The following is a 20994-nucleotide window of genomic DNA, read 5'->3' as shown; positions in this document are numbered from 1 at the left end:
GTTATTATTAACGTGTTGTAAGACATGTTTTTATTAACGTGTTGTAAGACATGTCCCATTGTAGACTTACACAGTGACTGTCTAGTGTTTGACAGCTCTTCTGGCACTCTGAGCCCTTGGCTCCGGGCCCTGCACTAGAACAGTTGAAGAAACCCATTGGTTCTTCACAGGCTGTAGGGAACAAACATAGGCTTTATAGGTTAGCAGGGATTAAACTACAGAGTCTTGGTTGTGAAGTGATTTGCTATATTTGGCAAATAACGATGTGTTCTGAATTTTAGCGTACTCACATAAATGTTGTTGTTCTCCAGTACAGCTTAATTTCCCTCGTCTGCAAGAGCTGGGTGGTTAAGAGGGGTATAAGAGGAGGGGGTTAAGCATGGTTTAGCATGCCTCTTGCAGTAAAACAAGATTTCAGAAGAAGACAGTCGATTTCTAAATATTTTAGTAGAGCCACAACAGAGAAGGCCATCATATTTTCAGAGATTTTCTTTCACATGCCAACCAAGTCCTTACCATGTAGCCCCATAGATCCTGGTGACCTCTCCAGGGGGTACTACTGTGCCTCCATTGTAGCAGGAGCAGCGTGAGGCAGGGACACACTCTCCCTGGTCGTTCAGGTAGGTTCCCTCAGCACAGCCACAGCCGTCCACAGACACATGGTCTAACTGTTCAATTCAATTAAAAATGTTTTATCCATGAGGGGAAATTACTTTGGGCATGTCTGCAACAACAACAACATCCACAACAACAACAAAACAGCAACAACATGACAACAACATCCACAACAACAACAAGACAACAACAACAAGACAACAGCAACAAGACAACAACAATATATTGGGGCTCTGGTAGCCTATTGGTTAGAGCATTGATTGCTGGATCGAATGCCCGAGCTGACAACGTAATAATCTGTCGTTCCTGAGCAAGGCAGTTAACCCACTGTTCCCCTGCCACCGAAGATGTGAATGTCGATTATGGCAGCACCCTCTCTGATTCAGAGGGTTTGGGTTAAACGCGGAAGACACATTTCAGTTTAGGCATTCGGTTGTACAACTTACACAACAACAACAAGACAACAACAGCCTACACAACAACAAAACACACACCCACATCACAATGACAATACCACACACAAACATTCACATCATCATAAACTCGTCATAGACTACAAAACATTTAAAAAATGAAAAATAATAACAATAATTATGAGAATAAAAATAATATTAAATAAGTAACATGAATAGAAATGAGATGTCCATGTAAATGTACCTGGCAGGTGAAGTCTGTCTTGCTCAGTGAACGACAGGTACGGTCACAGCTGGTCATGGTGTAGTCATAGACCATCGTGTCAGGGCAGCTGGAGGAGTACTTCCCTGTGGAAAACAGTATGGTGATTCATCATTTAATTATATGTTTTGGGGTATTTTGTTTTTAAATAAGAAGGTAAATCCTGGACACTGTGGGTTAATAGGAGGGTAAACCCTGGACACTGTGGGTTAATAGGAGGGTAAACCCTGGACACTGTGGGTTAATAGGATGGTAAACCCTGGACACCATGGGTTAATAGGATGGTAAACCCTGGACACCATGGGTTAATAGGAGGGTAAACCCTGAACACTGTGGGTTAATAGGAGGGTAAACCCTGGACACCGTGGGTTAATAGGAGGGTAAACCCTGGACACTGTGGGTTAATAGGATGGTAAACCCTGGACACCGTGGGTTAATAGGAGGGTAAACCCTGGACACTGTGGGTTAATAGGAGGGTAAACCCTGAACAGCGTGGGTTAATAGGAGGGTAAACCCTGAACACCGTGGGTTAATAGGAGTTTAAACCCTGGACACTGTGGGTTAATGGAGGGGAAACACTGGACACTGTGGGTTAATAGGAGGGTAAACCCTGAACAGCGTGGGTTAATAGGAGGGTAAACCCTGAACACCGTGGGTTAATAGGAGTTTAAACCCTGGACACTGTGGGTTAATGGAGGGGAAACACTGGACACTGTGGGATAATAGGAGGGTAAACCCTGAACACTGTGGGTTAATAGGAGGGTAAACCCTGAACACCGTGGGTTAATCGGAGGGTAAACCCTGGACTCCGTGGGTTAATGGAGGGGAAACACTGGACACTGTGGGTAGTTGGAGGGGAAACACCGGACACTGTGGGTTAATAGGAGGGTAAACCCTGGACACTGTTGGTAAATAGGAGGGTAAACCCTGGACACCGTGGGTAAATAGGAGGGTAAACCCTGGACAACGTGGGTTAATAGGAGGGTAAACCCTGGACAACGTGGGTTAATAGGAGGGTAAACCCTGGACACCGTGAGTTAATAGGAGGGTAAACCCTGGACACCGTGGGTTAATAGGAGGGTAAACCCTGGACACCGTGGGTTAATAGGAGGGTAAACCCTGGACAACGTGGGTAAATAGGAGGGTAAACCCTGGACAACGTGGGTTAATAGGAGGGTAAACCCTGGACACCGTGGGTTAATAGGAGGGTAAACCCTGGACACTGTGGGTTAATAGGAGGGTGAACCCTGGACACTGTGGGTTAATAGGAGGGTAAACCCTGGACACCGTGGGTAGATAGGAGGGGAACCCTTCATTAATTAATTAATTAATAAATTCAGTATCTCTGATGTTTATCTTACCACAGGTGGTGTTTCTCCATCCACTGAGCAGGACGCCTGCAGCAGCACATGCATGGACGTAGGAGGAGACCGCAGCACACATGCACTCCTCACTCCTCTCACAGTTACAACTGTCAAATATGCAGATCTACAGGGAGAGAAGTAGAAACAGAAGAAGAAGTTATGAGATGTGATAATGAAGAAAACTTCTGTTTTCTGAAATCATACACAAGCACAGGACAATAGTATTACAAAAATCTGATTAGATGTTTTGAGATAAATGAAATTAATATTATATAATTATTTGATATAGAACGTCTTAAATGATTGTTTAAATAAATATATATTCTTAGAGCTTTGGGATAACTCTGTAATTAAAGAGCATTTGAGAAGTTAAAATCATCATACTTACTTCCTTGTAGTAATTTGGGTTGATCTCAGTGTGGCATTGGGAAAATATTCCTTCACTATCTGACAGCATTGAGCACCAGTGCTTGGCATATCTCTCTGTAAAACATATGAGATATTAGCAACATTTCACAAAGTACAAAGAGTTTTAATCTAGGCTTTACTGTGCATCTCAGTAGACATTTGTGAGTGTAATCCCCCAAAAGTATTCCAAGGCTCTGATAAAGGCTCTCGAAACATAATGAAACAGTTTAATTATAAAAGTTTAACAAATAATTAGTTAGAAAATCTATACAGAGGATCCTTTTTCTACTACTAGTAAGGAATAGTTTTGGTATTATCAAGTCCCTCAGTCGAGCACCTGATTCGCTTTTTGTTCACCTGGGCTGAAGCGCATTTGGGTATTGTTTCATTAGACCAGGGGTTCCCAAACCTTTTTGGCCCACGACCCCATTTAGACTGGTGAAGAGGCCTGCCCGCTGTCCCACAATAGATTTGCCCCATTTGTGCAAGAGTCCACCTTTCAGTCCCATAAAAAGCTGGGGAGTTTGTGAGTCGTTCAATCAGAGTTTCCTCTTGATTGCGAGAAATAGCATAGATTCTTTGTTTAACATGTGCCTCTATCCCCCCACATCGATTGCGGAAGGTAATATCAAAGTCTCTGCAATAGTGTGTGGTTTCATTCCGTAGTGGAACTAGCCGTTCAACGTGGGAATGATTCAAGTGCAACGGTCAAGTGCGGCCATGGAAGAACTGGGACAATTTCAGCGTCCAAGAATTGTGTACAGCCTTGCGACATGGGGCCGTGCATTATCATGTTGAAACATGAGGTGATCGCGGTGTATGAATGGCATGACATTGGCCTCAGGATCTCGTCACGGTATCTCTGTGTACTCAAATTGCCATTGATAAAATGCAATTTAAGAGTGTTCATTGTCTGTAGCTTATGCCAGCCACGTACCATAACCCCACCGCCACCATGGGACATTTTGTTCACAACATCAGCTGCGGTTGTGAGGCCGGATGGATGTACTGCCAAATTCTCTCAAATGACGTTGAAGGTGGCTTATGGTAGAGAAATTAACATTCAATTCCCTGGCTACAGATCTGGTAGATCCTGCAGTCAATTGCATGCGCCCTCAAAATTAAGACATCTGTAGCATTGAGTTGTGTGACAAAAACCTCACATTTTAGAGTGGCCTTTTTTTTACCCTAGCACATGGTGCACCTGTGTAATTGTCATAGTGTTAAATCAGCTTCTTGATCTGCCACACCTGTCAGATAGATGGATTGTCTTGGCAAAGGCTAAATGCTAACTAACAGGGATGTAACCAAATTTGTGTATATATTATTTGGTATTTTGGAAATTCTCCCGTGACCCCATTTTCATATAAAGTGACCCTACATGGGGTCGTGACCCCTAGTTTGAGAACTACTGCATTAGACATATGCTAGTGTTTTCAAAGAGGTTGAAGGTGTACCGTTCTCTACACTCAGACTGCATGGGATCTCAAAGTTCTGTGCCACATCAGGACAGCTTGCTTTGGTCTTCCAAGTGTTGGCGAACGTCACAGCGGTTCCTTCCACGAGTCCATTGATGGTTCTGAAGTCGTCAGTGCGGACGCTGTTAAAGTCTCCGCAAAGACCTGAGGTACAAAACATTATAACAGGTGGTTTGAACTAACATTGACTGAAGATGCAATGCATCAAGTATCATTAGTTTATTAATAATTGTTTCAGGTGAGGTTTGACCGAACCCCTCAAACAAGTGGTATAGTGACACACGTTACATTAACAGTAGTTTGATAACCAATCATCTTTTATAATAACAATGCATGAGATTTATAAAGTGCTTCTCAACAACCGAAAAACGCTTATCTTTTCACAAAGACTTTAAATGAGCAGAGAGAAACATACCCTGGGTTTTTTCTTTGTGAGAACTGCTAGCTACGATGTAGACCTGCATTATAGGTGTTAGCTGGACCTCTAGACGGAGCCCATAAGAGGTATGCACAACGATGTAGAACGTAGAGGGCTGAAAGACACTTACATCCGCTGTGGAAAATATACACAAGTTCTAGTCACAATCTGGTTTACCATGAACTTTTAGCTCCCACTTCCCTATTGTGGGATGCTTATGGTGTTACATGCTGCTAGACAAGGAAAGAAAGACGAAAGAAAGAGACAACTTCTGGTACAGTACGTACTGCATGGGAAGGGTTTCAAACATACATTTATACTGATCAATGACTACAAAAAATAGACAGATATCACATCTCTGTATCTCTTTTCTCAAGCAGCCATCAATCAGTCACTCACCCATGAAAAGCGGCATCTGAGAAAACATCTTGTTGACAAAGACCCTTCCACTGGCCTCGATGACGATCATCTGCAAGTGACAAATTACAACTTGAGTTAAAGCAACTCCCCTGGTGATAAGGAGTGTGGAACAGGGTTGGAGTCAATTCCAGTCAATTCAGAAAGAAAACCTAATTCCAATTCCAAATGTTCCTCACTGAAAAACAATGAAGAGCATTGGAACTGGAATTCAGTGGACTGCCTGAATTGACTGGAAATGAAATGTAATTTACTCCAACCCTGAAGTGGTGATACGAGTCACTGACTGGCTAACTTACCGTGGACTCTGGAGTCACCAGGGTTACAGATCTTAGGCAGGTCTCAATGTCCGTCTTCCCACATTTCACTATGTCACCCAGGACTGTGAAAGCAGTCTTGTTGGTTTGCTGGGGACAATCGGCAACAGGTATGACAGTAAAGTTAAGGTATGACAGTAAAGTCAAGGTATGACAGTAAAGTTAAGGTATGACAGTAAAGTTATGGAGTAATTAATTACAATATAGCAATTAAACACTGGAGTGATAGATGTGCAGAAGAGGAATGTGCAAGTAGAGACACTGGGGTGTAAAGGAACAAGATAAATAAAGAAATACAGTATGGGGATGAGGTAGATAGATGACATCGCCGAAGTCGAGGATCGGTAGGATGGTCCGTTTTACGAGAGTATGTTTGGCAGCATGAGTGAAGAATACTTCGCTGGGATATAGCAAGCCAATTCTAGATTTAATTTTGGATTGGAGATGCTTAATGTGAGTCTGGAAGGAGAGTTTACAGTCTAACCAGACACATAGGTATTTGAAGTTGTCCACGTTTTCTTTGTCAGAACCGTCCAGAGTAGTGATGCTGGACAGGCGTGCAGGAGCGGGCAGTGATCGATTGAATAGCATGCATTTAAGAGTAACTTTCATTTAAGAGTAGTTGGAGGCCAAGGAAGGAGAGTTGTATGTCATTGATGCTCGTCTGGAGGTTAGTTAACACAGTGTCCAAAGAAGGGCCAGAAGTATACAGAATGGTGTCATCTGCATAGAGGCGGATCAGAGGATCACCAGCAACAAGAGCGACATCATTGATGTATACAGAGAATAGAGTCAGCCCAAGAATTTAACCCTGTGGCACCCTCATAGAGACTGCCAGAGGTCCGGACAACAGGCCCTCTGATTTGACACACTGAACTCTATCAGAGAAGTAGTTGGTAAACCAGGCGAGGCAATCATTTGAGAAACCAAGGCTGTTGAGTCTGCCAATAAGAATGTGGTGATTGACAGAGTCGAAAGCCTTGGCCAGGTCGATGAATACTGCTGCACAGTAATGTCTCTTATCGATGAGGTGCACCCATCGTACCTTCACCCATAGCGGAGAAGGTACGGTGGGATTCGAAATGGTCGATAATCTGTTTGTTAACTTGGCTTTCAAAGACCTTGAAAGACAGGGTAGAATAGATATCGATCTGTAGCAGTTTGGTTCTAGAGTGTCACCCCCTTTGAAGAGGGGGATAACCGCACCAGCTTTTAATCTTTGGGAATTTCAGATGATATGAAAGAGAGGTTGAAAGGCTAGTAATAGGGGTTGCAACAATTTCGGCAGATAATTTTAGAAAGAGAGGGTCCAGATTGTCTAACCCGGCTGATTTGTAAGGGTCCAGATTTTGCAGCTCTTTCAGAACATAAGCTATCTGGATTTGTGTGAAAGAGAAATGGTGGGGGCTTTGGCGGGTTGCTGTGGAGGGTGCCGGGCAGTTGACCGGGGTAGGGGTAGCCGGGTGGAAAGCATGGCCAGCCGTAGAGAAATGCTTATTGATATTCTCAATTATAGTGGATTTATCGGTGGTAACAGTGTTTCCTAGCCTCAGAGCAGTGGGCAGCTGGGAGAAGGTGCTCTTATTCTCCATGGACTTTACAGTGTCCCAGAACTTTTTTGAGTTAGTACTACAGTATGCATATTTCTGTTTGAAAAAGCTTGCCTTCGCTTTCCTAACTGCCTGTGTATATTTGTTCCTAACTTCCCTGAAAAGGCTATTCGATGCTATTGCAGAACGCCACAGGATGTTTTTGTGCTGGTCAAGGGCAGACAGGTCTGGAGTGAATCAAGGACAATATCTATTCCTAGTTCTACATTTTTTGAATGGGGCACGTTTATTTATTTGAGGAAGGCCCTTTTAAAGAATAATCATGCATCATCTACTGACGGGATGAGGTCAATGTCATTCCAGGATACCACGGCCAGGTCGATTAGAAAGGCCTGCTTGCAGAAGTGTTTTAGGGAGCGTTTGACAGTGATGAGGGGTGGTCCTTTGGTCGCAGACCCATTGCGGATGCAGGCAATGAGGCAGTGATCACTGAGATCCTGATTGAAAACAGCAGAGGTGTATTTGGAGGGCGAGTTACTCAGGATGATATCTATGAGGGTGAAAACTCCCCAGTCCTTAACAATTAGAAGCATACCCATAACATGATGCAGCCACCACTATGCTTGAAAAAATGAAGAGTGGTACTCAATAATGTGTTGTATTGTAATTTGCCCCAAACATAACACTTTGTATTCAGAACAAAAAGTCAATTGCTTTGCCACATTTTTTGCAGTATTACTTTAGTGCCTTGTTGCAAACAGGATGCATGTTTTGGAATGTTTTTATTCTGTACATGATTCCTTCTTTTCACTTGTCAATTAGGTTAATATTGTGGAGTAACTACAATGTTGTTGATCCATCCTCAGTTTTGTCCTATCACAGCCATTAAACTCTGTAACTGTTTTAAAGTCAACATTGGTGAAATCCCCGATCACTGGGTGTAATGATACACTATCCAAAGTGTAATTAATAACTTCACCATGTTCAAAGGGGTATTCAGTGTCTGCTTTTTAAATGTTTTACCAATCTACTAATCGGTGCCCTTCTTTGCGAGTCATTGGAAAAACTTTCTGGTCTTTGTCGTTGAATCTGTTTGTGAAATTCATTGCTCGACTGAGGGACCTTAGAGATAATTTTATGTGTGGACATGAGGTAGTCATTCAAAAGTCATGTTAAAGACTGTAAGTGGACACAAAGCGAGTCTACGCAATGTAGTATTTAACTTGTCAAGCCAATGTTTACTCCTGAACATAAAGCTTGTCATAAAACAAAGGGGTTGAATACCTATTGACTCAACATTTTTCGATTTATCTTTTAAAGTAATTTGTAATTTTTTACAAATTGTAGAAAAATTATTCCGCTTTGACATTATGGGATATTGTGTGTAGGCCAGTTACACAACAAAAAAATGGAAAAGGTCAAGGGGTGTAAATACGTTCTGAAGGCACTGTATATTATAGTTCAACTTGATTGAAAAGTATTTATGAGATTAATATGGATAGTGATGCTAATGGTATGTATAAGCACTTCCAATGCAAGTGGCTGCCGGTTCGTGGGCCAGTAGATGTTCGCTAGCGAGTTAGGAGTTAAATCTACTAAACATACAGTATGTGTCACCATGGAGTCATATTAGTGCCAACTGACATGGAATCTGAATTGATTCACTTTGAATTTGTATGAAAGAGACCACATTTTTATTCAATATTTCTGTTGGCACAAATACCACTACATACAGTAGGTTAGATCCCTACCTTGGACAGGACATATGCGCAGTCTCCATACAGTAGGTTAGATCCCTACCTTGGACAGGACATATGAGCAGTCTCAATACAGTAGGTTAGATCCCTACCTTGGACAGGACATATGAGCAGTCGCCATGGAAGGTGTAGGCATTCCCATCGTAGGTGGTGATGTGGGAACCTCCCACTATGGAGCAGGTAGCAGGGCAATCTAGATCCATACAACTCCACTGGCCTTGGATACAGGTACTAACGGAGAGAGACAGTCAGTTTAGCCTCAACACATACAACTCCACAGTCCTTGGATACAGGTACTAACGGAGAGAGACAGTCAGTTTAGCCTCAACACATACAACTCCACAGGCCTTGGATACAGGTACTAACGGAGAGAGACAGTCAGTTTAGCCTCAACACATCTGGCTCCACTGGCCTTGGATACAGGTACTAACGGAGAGAGACAGTCAGTTTAGCCACAACACATCTGGCTCCACTGGCCTTGGATACAGGTACTAACGGAGAGAGACAGTCAGTTTAGCCTCAACACATCCGGCTCATCACACCCGGATCATCACACACAACAATTCAGTGTATATAAACGCATTGCAGGTCTTACCATTTGTGGCATGTTCTTGAGAATGATTGTCCAGGCTGGTAAGATTGTCCGTTGTGGAGACAAGAGCACTGGTTCACAGCTACACAGCCAGTCTGAGTGATGTCATCAAACACGGTTCCTATGAGAAAGACATTCAATACATTTAGCCAGCTGATCCCATGACTTACATTCAATACATTTAGCCAGCTGATCCCATGACTTACATTCAATACATTATATTTAGTCAACTAAAACCACTTAAATTACATTCAACACATTTAGTCAACTGATTCCGTAAATTACATTAAAAGCAATACATTTAGTCACCTGATCCCATAAATGACATTACTAATAAATGTAATATGTTATATTAAAGGCCCAGTGTACATTATTTTTTTAATTTTTATTTTTTATTATTATTTTTTTAGGAGGTGCTGCAGGACACTCAACACCCCTACTTCCTGCAGCTATGCACATATCTGGCATGAGGTTTAATTCAGTCTTCCTGGTTTAAAATACAGGGACGTGGACTCCAGTCATGTGACTTGCAATTTGAGACTTGACAAAAAAGTATATTTATTTTATTTAACCTTTATTTAACCAGGTAGGCTAGTTGAGAACACCTTTATTTAACCAGGTAGGCTAGTTGAGAACACCTTTATTTAACCAGGTAGGCTAGTTGAGAACAAGTTCTCATTTACAACTGCAACCTGGCTAAGATAAAGCATAGCAGTGTGACACAGACAACTACACAGAGTTACACATGGAGTAAACAATAAACACGCCAATAACACAATAAACAAGTCAATGACACAGTAGAAGAAATAAAGTATATTTATAGTGTGTGCAAAAGGCATGAGGAGGCAATAAATAGGCCATAGGAATAAATTATTACAATTTATCAGATTAACACTGGAGTGATAAATGAGCAGATGATTATGTGCAAGTAGAGATACTGGGGTGTAAAAGAGCAGAAAAGTAAATAAAATAAAAACAGTATGGAGATGAGGTAGGTAAATTGGGTGGGCTATTTACAGATGAACTATGTACAGCTGCAGCGATCGGTTAGCTGCTCGGATAGTTGATGTTTAAAGTTGGCGAGGGGAAAAAACATCTCCAACTTCTGCGATTTTTGCAATTCGTTCCAGTCACTGTTAGCAGAGAACTGGAAGGAAAGGTGGCCAAATGTGGTGTTGGCTTTGGGGATGATCAATGAGATATACCTGCTGGAACGTGTGCTACGGGTGGGTGTTGTTATCGTGACCAGTGAACTGAGATAAGGCGGAGCATTACCTAGCATAGACTTATAGATGACCTGGAGCCAGTGGGTCTGGCGACGAATATGTAACGAGGGCCAGCCGACTAGAACATACAGGTCGCAGTGGTGGGTGGTATAAGGTGATTTGGTAACAAAACGGATGGCACTGTGATAGACTGCATCCAGTTTGCTGAGTAGAGTTTTGGAAGCTATTTTGTAGATGACATCGCCGAAGTCGAGGATCGGTAGGATAGTTCGTTTTACTCAGGTAAGTTTGGCAGTGTGACTGAAGGAGGCTTTGTTGCGAAGTAGAAAGCCGATTCTAGATTTGATTTTGGATTGGAGATGTTTAATATGAGTCTGGAAGGAGAGTTTACAGTCTAACCAGACACCTAGGTATTTATAGTTGTCCACATATTCTAGGTCGGAACCGTCCAGGGTGGTGATGCTAGTCGGTCGGGCGGGTGCGGGCAGCGAACGGTTGAAAAGCATGCATTTGGTTTTACGAGCATTTAAGAGCAGTTGGAGAACACGGAAGGAGTGTTGTATGGCATTGAAGCTCGTTTGGAGGTTAGTTAGCACAGCGTCCAAGGAAGGGCCAGAAGTATACAGAATGGTGTCGTCTGCATAGAGGTGGATCAAGGAATCTCCCGCAGCAAGAGAGACATCATTGATATATACAGAGAAAAGAGTCGGCCCAAGAATTGAACCCTGTGGTACCCCCATAGAGACTGCCAGAGGTCTGGACACACAGAACGCTGTCTGCAAAGTAGTTGGTGAACCAGGCGAGGCAGTCATTAGAAAAATTAAGGCTATTGAGTCTGCCGATAAGAATGTGGTGATTGACAGAGTCGAAAGCCTTGGCCAGATCTATGAAGACGGCTGCACAGTACTTTTATCGATGGCGATTATGATATCGTTCAGTACCTTGAGCGTGGCAGAGGTGTACCCGTGACCGGCTCGGAAACCGGATTGCACAGCGGAGAAGGTACGGTGGGATTCTAAATGGTCAGTGATCTGTTTATTAACTTGGCTTTAAAAGACTTTAGATAGGCAGGGCAGGATGGATATAGCTGTAACAGTTTGGGTCTAGGGTGTCACCCCCTTTGAAGTGGGGGATGACCGCGGCATTTTCCCAATCTTTAGGGATCTAGGACGATACGAAAGAGAGATTGAACGGGCTAGTAATAGGGGTTGCAACAATGGCGGCGGATAGTTTTAGAAAGAGAGGGTCCAGAATTTGTATTTTATTTTACCTTTATTTAACTAGGCAAGTCAGTGAAGAACAAATTCTTATTTTCAATGATGGCCTAGGAACAGTGGGTTAACTGCCTGTTCAGGGGCAGAACGACAGATTTGTACCAGCTCGGGGGTTTGAAGTTGCAACCTTCCGGTTACTAGTCCAACGCTCTTACCACTAGGCTACCCTGCCGCCCCAAAGCAAGTGAGGTAGATAATAGCCCAGCTGATTTGTACGGGTCCAGGTTTTGCAGCACTGTCTGGATTTGGGTGAAGGAGAAGCTGGGGAAGCTTGGGCGAGTAGCTGCAGGGGGGGGGGGCTGTTGGCCGTGGTTGGAGTAGACAGGAGGAAGGCATGGCCAGCCGTTGAGAAATGCGTATTGACATTTTTGATTATCATGGATTTATCAGTGGTGACCGTGTTACCTAGCCTCAGTGCAGTGGGCAGCTGGGAGTAGGTGCTCTTGTTATCCATGGACTTTACAGTGTCCCAAAACTCGTAGTTAGAGCTACAGGATGCTACATTTTGCTTGAAATAGCTAGCCTTTGCTTTCCTGACTGACTGTGTGTATTGGTTCCTGACTTACCTGAACAGTTGCATATCGCGGGGACTATTCGATGCTATTGCAGTCCGCCACAGGATGTTTTTGTTCTGGTCGAGGGCAGTCAGGTCTGGAGTGAACCAAAGGCAGTATCTGTTCTTAGTTCTGCATTTTTTGAAAGGGGCATGCTGATTTAAGATGGAGAGGAAATAACTTTTAAAGAATGACCAGGCATCCTCGACTGACGGGATGAGGTCAATATCCTTCCAGGATACCTGGGCCAGGTCGATTAGAAAGGCCTGCTCGCAGACGTGTTTTAGGGAGCGTTTGACAGTGATGAGGGGTGGTCGTTTGACCGCGGACCCATTGCAGATACAGGCAATGAGACAGTGATCGGTGAGATCCTGATTGAAGACAGCAGAGGTGTATTTGGAGGGCAAGTTGATGTCTATGTCTATGAGGGTGCCCATGTTTACGGATTTAGGGTTGTACCTGGTGGGTTCCTTGATGATTTGTGTGAGATTGAGGGCATCTAGCTTAGATTGCAGGACTGCCGGGGTGTTAATTAAGCATATCCCAGTTTAGGTCACCGAACAGAACGAACTCTGAAGCTAGATGGGGGGCAATCAATTCACAAGGGCAGCTGTATGACTCAATTTGTCATCTTGCGCATGTAAACCTATCTATTATTTTAATCAAAGTGCTGCAGGTTCTGTGCGTTTTGTTCTGTGTCTTGACCAATCAGATTCACAGAAATCACAGGTTGCGCAGGTCAGGCGCAAATCACATAATCTAGCAAAACTCTGCTCCGCTTTCCTCCGGTATGTTTTAAGCAAACATGATAACACATCACTCCTGACATACCCAAGCAAGAACTCTTCACGGAAATGTTTCAGCAGCCTACACTTAAACTGTCTGGGAAGAAAACTAGAGGATTTCTCAGTCTGACTATGTTACCGATAACAACCGCTGCCTGGAGCTGCATAGTCTACAGCCAATGCGCCCTGTCCCTTCTGACCAGGGTAAACCACGTGGTAATGTGTCCCTGTCCCTTCTGACCAGGGTAAACCACATGGTAATGTGTCCCTGTCCCTTCTGACCAGGGTAAACCACGTGGTAATGTATCCCTGTCCCTTCTGACCAGGGTAAACCACATGGTAATGTGTCCCTGTCCCTTCTGACCAGGGTAAACCACATGGTAATGTGTCCCTGTCCCTTCTGACCAGGGTAAACCACATGGTAATGTGTCCCTGTCCCTTCTGACCAGGGTAAACCACATGGTAATGTGGTTTAGGTTATATTCAAACTTGGTCTGGCTGGCTAGTCTACCTTGACCTTTTCAATCCAGAATGATTAACTGAAATGAATCAAACAACACAGAACTGATTACATAAATGGACCGTGTGAGTAAATTTTTAATTGCAGTTGTATAGGCCTATATGATGCTAAGCTCAGCCCTGTGAGTTCTGTTGTCCAATCACTGTGGTTGTGTCTGTGTACAGGAAAGAAGATTTAAAATAGGTTGCTGAAGTTTGACAGGTTTTTCATCCACCCAAGGGTCAGGATTTTTTCCAGAATTTCTTTAAAACGATGTGACCTGTTTCGAAAATATCTGAATACCTAGGCGGCAGGTAGCCTATTGGTTAAGCGCATTGATGTGACTAGGGTGGGCATTCTAGTTTCTTTATTTCTATGTTTTCTGTTTCTATGTTTTGGCCGGATATATACTTAGGCAGCCTGTTTTGCCACCTTAGCTGTGGGTAGTTGTATTGGTTAGTGGCCTGTATAGTCGACGGAAGCATCACGGTAATGTCCTTGTTTTGTTGGTGACATTTATAAATAAAAAGAAATGTACCACGCTGCACCTTGGTCCGGTCATTTCCACCCTGACGACGATCGTGACAATTGAACTAGTAACTGAAAGGTCAATGGTTTGAATACCCGAACTGACGAGGTGAAAACTCTTGTCAGTGTGCCCTTGAGCAAGGCACTTACCCTAACTGTTCCTGTAAGTCTCTCTGGATAAGAGCATCTGCTGAAAATGTAAATCTGGTCCCACACCCATCATTGCCCATAAAAATACATTTTCACAACTACTTATTAATCACTGTCAGATCATATAGGGTCCTGATGTATACCTGGGTTAGGTTACCAGATTAGGAAAAGCTCCGGGCCCCAAAACAATTTGCCCCACCACTCTGGGACCTGTGGTGCACCTCTGCATCAGGGCATCATCGGTTGTGTTCAGCTACTTTAAAATAGTTACATAGCTGACATATAATGTTGTATTCAGCTACTTTAAAATAGTTACATAGCTGACATATAATGTTGTATTCAGCTACTTTAAAATAGTTACATAGCTGACATATGATGTTGTATTCAGCTACTTTAAAATAGTTACATAGCTGATATATAATGTTGTATTCAGCTACTTTAAAATAGTTACATAGCTGACATATAATGTTGTATTCAGCTACTTTAAAATAGTTACATAGCTGATATATAATGTTGTATTCAGCTACTTTAAAATAGTTACATAGCTGATATATGATGTTGTATTCAGTAATGAGTGCATGTACCAGCAGGGCAGAAGCATCCGTCGGTGCAGTGTTCCTCACAATGCTGGTTCCTCTTTGGGTTAGAGCAGGTATCAGTGCAGGGACTACCACACTCCTGGTACTGCATGCTTAAAGGACACGTCTTCACTGCTCAACACAAATAACCAGAGTCACAGATCTGTTTCTGAGGCTTCATTACTTCACATTTTCACGTATTCTTCTATTGATATCATTGGAAGTGAAAATTGGGATTTGCTCCTCAGTTGTCAGTCACATAAATGTAAATACAAGCATGTCAAAGAAGAAGACACTATAGATTACCTAAGGCAAAGCATTATTTCATGTCAAGCGTTTACTTTGAGTTACAATATAACTGTGGCTGAGTCTTCTTTTACCCACATCCAAACTACCAACAGAGCAATACAAACAAACAATCCAGTATAAAAACAAAAAGGATGTGTAATGCAAAAAAGATTCCCTTACAGCAGAACTGGTCGGTCTTCCACTCCTGGGGTTTCCCCCCTGCGTGAGCACACTGGCGGGAGTACTCTGACATGGTGGGACAGGCGCAAGTGACACTGCTGCTGCTGTTGCCACAGTGACACATGTCTTCTGCACAGGCCTTGATGAAGGAGTCTGTGGCAATCAGGTCCTTACAGCTACTGAAGGCAAGACTGGTGAGAAGCTGCTTACAAAGTTTGGTCTGAAAGGATGAAGAAGAAGAAGAATTACTAGAGGCAACAGAGATTATGTACTGATCAAATGTCAGCCATGGTGATATTTTAAACTAACAGTCATGTTTAAATGTAATGAATAAGAAATCTTAAATGTTCAGCTCAGCTCTAGACTTGTAAATACCTGGTCTTCACACTTCTCAGTGTGAACAGGGATTTCTGTACAGGTTTCTGTTGGGCCATTCATCTTCGAAATATCAGCATAGTCGATTATCTTCAGATAATCATCTGTGGGAAAAGAAACATAGTTTTATCTTACCTGTTTATTTCCCCTTACAAACAGTCTCTGTCATCATGTGTTTTTTGATAACCCTTTCTTAAAATGGTACCTAGAAAAATACTTTATAACCCCTTCCTAACCCATAGATTGAACCCACACATTCATAAACAGAACAGGAGCGTATCCATCCCTCTAAGATATTTGGTGATTTTGTTTACCCTTCCTATTGAACTCGTTCTGGACTCCGTTGAAGTCTCCACACAGCCCACATGTATGATTCTGGAACTTTGAATCCAGCTCCACCTATAAAACCAATGGAAGATGACTGAGGGTTAATGCATTGCAAGCTAGCTGTTGAGGCGCCTACAGCAGATCATATATATGTACATTTCACATACAGCTAGCTGGCCATGCACCTACAGCAGTTCATATATATGTACATTTCACATACAGCTAGCTGGCCATGCACCTACAGCAGTTCATATATATGTACATTTCACATCCAGCTAGCTGGCCATGCACCTACAGCAGTTCATATATATGTACATTTCACATACAGCTAGCTGGCCATGCACCTACAGCAGTTCATATATATGTACATTTCACATACAGCTAGCTGGCCATGCACCTACAGCAGTTGATATATATGTACATTTCACATACAGCTAGCTGGCCATGCACCTTCAGCAGTTCATATATATGTACATTTCACATACAGCTAGCTGGCCATGCACCTTCAGCAGTTCATATATATGTACATTTCACATACAGCTAGCTGGCCATGCACCTGCAGCAGTTCATTTGTACTGACATGTCACATTCTTCATCCTGAGATTAGTCTGTTCCAGCCTCGGTACAAGTCTGTTTATGCTAACATTCCACTCCTTGTTCTAGCCTCGGTACAAGTCTGTTTATCCTAACATTCCACTCCTTGTTCTAGCCTGGGTACAAGTCTCCTTATGCTAACATTCCACTCCTTGTTCTAGCCTTGGTACCAGTCTCTTTATGCTAACATTCCACTCCTTGTTCTAGCCTCGGTACCAGTCTGTTTATAATAACATTCCACCCCCTGTGCTACAAGCATTTCGCTACTTCCGCAATAACATCTGCTAAATATGTGTGTGCGACCAATAGAATGACACTGAGTACAAGGAGTGTGATGTTAGCACAAAAGGCACTGTTTTTCAGGCTAGGAATGTACAGATAGGATCAAAACAGAGCATTAGATACCTACATTTTTTTTAAAGGGTACATATCACTAATTGTTTCTCTGTTTTAATAATCAGGATTCTATTTTTTGTTGGTTTGTGTTTTATAAACATCTGACAGGGGAGGTGTCTTACAATCCTCTCTGTTTTCTACCTCTCCTGCACATGCACTCTACACTTTAAAACCTTTTAATAAAACCATTTAAACTCTCATCATGTTGTTAAAACCTTTTAAACTCTCATCGTGTTTCCAGGTTGTATCACAACCGGCTGTGATTGGGAGTCCCATAGGGCAGCGCACAATTGGTCCAGTGTCATCCGGGTTTGGCCAGGGTAGGCCGTCATTGTAAATAATAATTTGTTCTTTTTGGAAAACTGACTTGCCTTTTTAAATAAAGGTTAAATAAAAAAATTAAAAACGTTGTTCAAATCTTTTAAACTCTCATCATGTTTTGTATTTTCTTGTGTGCATTTTTGGAAAATAACAAAATGAAACATCACATTGATGATGTTTTCGTCATTAAATTGAATGTGAGTTGTCTGAAAACTGGTCTGTCTGCTTTGCAAGTTAGTTTCAGTCTGAGGTTATGATGTCTGAGTACACTGGGGTAATTTACGTACACACGAAGGGGAACGATAATGCATACAGTATTTACTCACTACAATGTCAATAGATAGTGAGACAATGCTGTATGTAACCGTGCAGAAATATAGATTGATTATTGGTCTGTCCTGTCCCATCAGAGGTTACCACTGATGTTCCCACTCTTATCCCATCTGAGGTTAACACTGATGTTCCCACTCTTATCCCATCTGAGGTTAACACTGATGTTCCCACTCTTATCCCCACAGTTCCCCTAACACTGATGTTTCCACTCTTATCCCCACAGTTCCCCTAACACTGATGTTCCCACTCTTATCCCCACAGTTCCCCTAACACTGATGTTTCCACTCTTATCCCAACCGTTCCCCTAACACTGATGTTCCCACTCTTATCCCATCAGAGGTTAACACTGATGTTTCCACTCTTATCCCCACAGTTCCCCTAACACTGATGTTCCCACTCTTATCCCAACAGTTCCCCTAACACTGATGTTCCCACTCTTATCCCATCAGAGGTTAAGACTGATGTTTCCACTCTTATCCCAACAGTTCCCCTAACACTGATGTTCCCACTCTTATCCCAACAGTTCCCCTAACACTGATGTTCCCACTCTTATCCCATCAGAGGTTAAGACTGATGTTTCCACTCTTATCCCCACAGTTCCCCTAACACTGATGTTCCCACTCTTATCCCCACAGTTCCCCTAACACTGATGTTCCCACTCATATCCCATCTGAGGTTAACACTGATGTTCCCACTCATATCTCAACAGTTCCCCTAACACTGATGTTCCCACTCTTATCCCAACAGTTCCCCTAACACTGATGTTCCCACTCTTATCCCATCAGAGGTTAAGACTGATGTTTCCACTCTTATCCCAACAGTTCCCCTAACACTGATGTTCCCTACAGTCACTAGCTAACTACAGACCATTTTCATCAGGACCAGAATATTGCAGAAAAGCATCACATTTACATTTGACATTTAGCAGAGACTCTCATCAAGGGTGATTTACAATCAGTGTATTGAACCAAAGTAGGTGAAACAACCACATATCACTGTAGTGTAACAGAAGACGTATGGAAATGAGTAAGCAAACTAAACACATACCCAGAGGGAATCATCTTCATTCCACATGATGACTAACCCCAGCTTGGCTGTGATCTTCACATAGGAAACGGTCCTCTCAATGAAGACGTTAAACTGACCAAACGGTATGGTGACCCTAGAGGGACAAAACAATAGTGTTCATCAGAGAGGAGAGTCTGTATTCCAACAAGGGTCAAAATGGTCCTTTAAAGGATTTACTTTGTATTTTTCTTCCTCCCCTGTTGAGACTGTACCAGGTAATAATGTCTGTATAGGATTTCATCAAATGGAATTTCAGCTTGGTAACTTTCATCTGGAAATGCACATCAACTAAACTTCAGAATAAGAGTTTGACCTCTGAATGCTTTTAGATCACTGATGAACTCACTGTTGCCCGTTGAAACTGACATTATGTAGATTATGTTAAAACAGCAAAAGATTCATCTCAAGATGAGATAAATCATGATGCAACACTGCATCCATGACATTAATGCATTTTTTATAAAACTTGTTATGAATTTTACCTCAAGTCTTTGCACAAATGTAGCAACTGAATGAAGTGAAAAATCAAATACTTTCCATTCTTTTTCCCCCATTACATTTGATAAACTCAATTAAACTAAACAAAAAAAAGAGTGATCTCTGAATAAAATGAATCCCATTGGATGTATTTAAGTGATTACAAACCCCCCGTATCATTTACTTCCTGTATTACTATGTATTTTACACATCTAAGAGCCAATGGTTTTCCACATCTGAGATCCATTGTTGACTAGACTGGGAACTCACTGTAATCCGTTGACGCTGATGTTACCGTTGGCCAGCTCCACGAAGGTTCCATCCAGCTTCAAAGAAACCTTAATAATAATAATAATAGGACGTTTTATTTGACAGACGCCTTTCAGGACCCTCAAGGTCACCTTCCATTAAGATCATAGTGCAATTTAAAAACAATTAATCAATACTGCAATTTAAAAACAATTAGCCAATAGTGAAATTTAAAAGCAATTCATCAATAGTGCAATTTAAAAAAAAAAAAAAATTATCAATAGTGAAATTTACAAAAATTTATCAATAGTGAAATTTAAAGCAATCAAATGACTGATCACAAAGGAATACCTTGGTGATGGTGGGCAGCCCATCTACCTCCCCGCGCTGCAGCTGAATGTTAAAGGCCTCGTAGCCGCTGCTGCTCTTACACAATGACGACAGCACATAGTTACAGGTGTAGGGCAGCTGGAAGAGGTCTCCATCGTAGGTTTTGTAGTGGTAGTTACCCCATGTGCTGCAGACCTGCCCGTTATGAGTGGGACTCACTCCTGCTGCATGGGGGGAAATGTACAGTATAGTTGCACCATTCATGTCTGAATATAAGATGTATAATATAACAGTAGAGTAGAATATAGATATTTGAGTATTTGGTGACATATATTCAACAACACAAATTACCTGATACGATTTGCAGTTTGGAATCATATAGACTCCCAATGGAAGTCATGTCTGGAATCATAACTGGAAATAGACAGGGAACAAGTCTTATTTTCCTTCTAACCCAGCTCCTCTTTAGTTCCTCAACTAGGCTACATGACTTATCCTAAAGTGATATTAAAATGTATTTCATCATATCTTTTCTTACCAGTCTCAGAATGTGCAGCAGATAGTCCGAAGACCAGAGCGATCCACGGCTTCACCCATTGGAGTGCCATGATGGTTCTAGTAACGAGTCGTCCTGGTCCACCTGAACAGGTACTCTTCCTGTTCCTACTGATACCGTGAGGCAGCAGGTGTCTGCTTTTAAACTAATACACTCAAGGAAGTATCTCCACTCAAGGAAGTACCTTGATGATTCTGTGATACTTGATTCTGTATCTAAGGAGGGTAATGTGTTTTTATCATAATAATGCTTAGATCACTATCAATATTCCTGAGATGTAGGGTATGTCCCAAATGTGTTGCCTATAAAATGAGT

At 42.2% G+C, this 20994-nt stretch overlaps 1 protein-coding gene across 1 annotated transcript in view; it reads right to left on the bottom strand.

Moving 5' to 3' along the window:
- Window positions 1-20777, bottom strand: part of LOC109879450 (mucin-5AC) — a 37784-nt gene extending 17007 nt beyond the window's left edge. The window contains exons 1-20 of the mRNA XM_031801469.1: window positions 20662-20777; window positions 20475-20537; window positions 20145-20347; window positions 19815-19882; window positions 19047-19161; window positions 16343-16427; window positions 16029-16132; window positions 15654-15873; window positions 15192-15317; window positions 9595-9712; window positions 9461-9490; window positions 9092-9230; window positions 5675-5782; window positions 5358-5427; window positions 4520-4684; window positions 3043-3137; window positions 2652-2778; window positions 1273-1376; window positions 517-668; window positions 71-134 (exon numbers count right to left, since the gene is read on the bottom strand). Of these exons, the coding sequence (XP_031657329.1) occupies window positions 71-134; window positions 517-668; window positions 1273-1376; window positions 2652-2778; window positions 3043-3137; window positions 4520-4684; window positions 5358-5427; window positions 5675-5782; window positions 9092-9230; window positions 9461-9490; window positions 9595-9712; window positions 15192-15317; window positions 15654-15873; window positions 16029-16132; window positions 16343-16427; window positions 19047-19161; window positions 19815-19882; window positions 20145-20347; window positions 20475-20537; window positions 20662-20731 (2226 nt within the window). The 5' untranslated portion in view covers window positions 20732-20777. The remainder of the gene's footprint in view (window positions 1-70; window positions 135-516; window positions 669-1272; window positions 1377-2651; window positions 2779-3042; window positions 3138-4519; window positions 4685-5357; window positions 5428-5674; window positions 5783-9091; window positions 9231-9460; window positions 9491-9594; window positions 9713-15191; window positions 15318-15653; window positions 15874-16028; window positions 16133-16342; window positions 16428-19046; window positions 19162-19814; window positions 19883-20144; window positions 20348-20474; window positions 20538-20661) is intronic.
- Window positions 20778-20994: the final 217 nt, after the last annotated feature.

This window comes from Oncorhynchus kisutch, linkage group LG22 (assembly GCF_002021735.2).
Source record: "Oncorhynchus kisutch isolate 150728-3 linkage group LG22, Okis_V2, whole genome shotgun sequence".
Lineage (NCBI taxonomy): Eukaryota > Metazoa > Chordata > Actinopteri > Salmoniformes > Salmonidae > Oncorhynchus > Oncorhynchus kisutch.
This window is presented reverse-complemented; position numbering and strand designations above follow the sequence as displayed.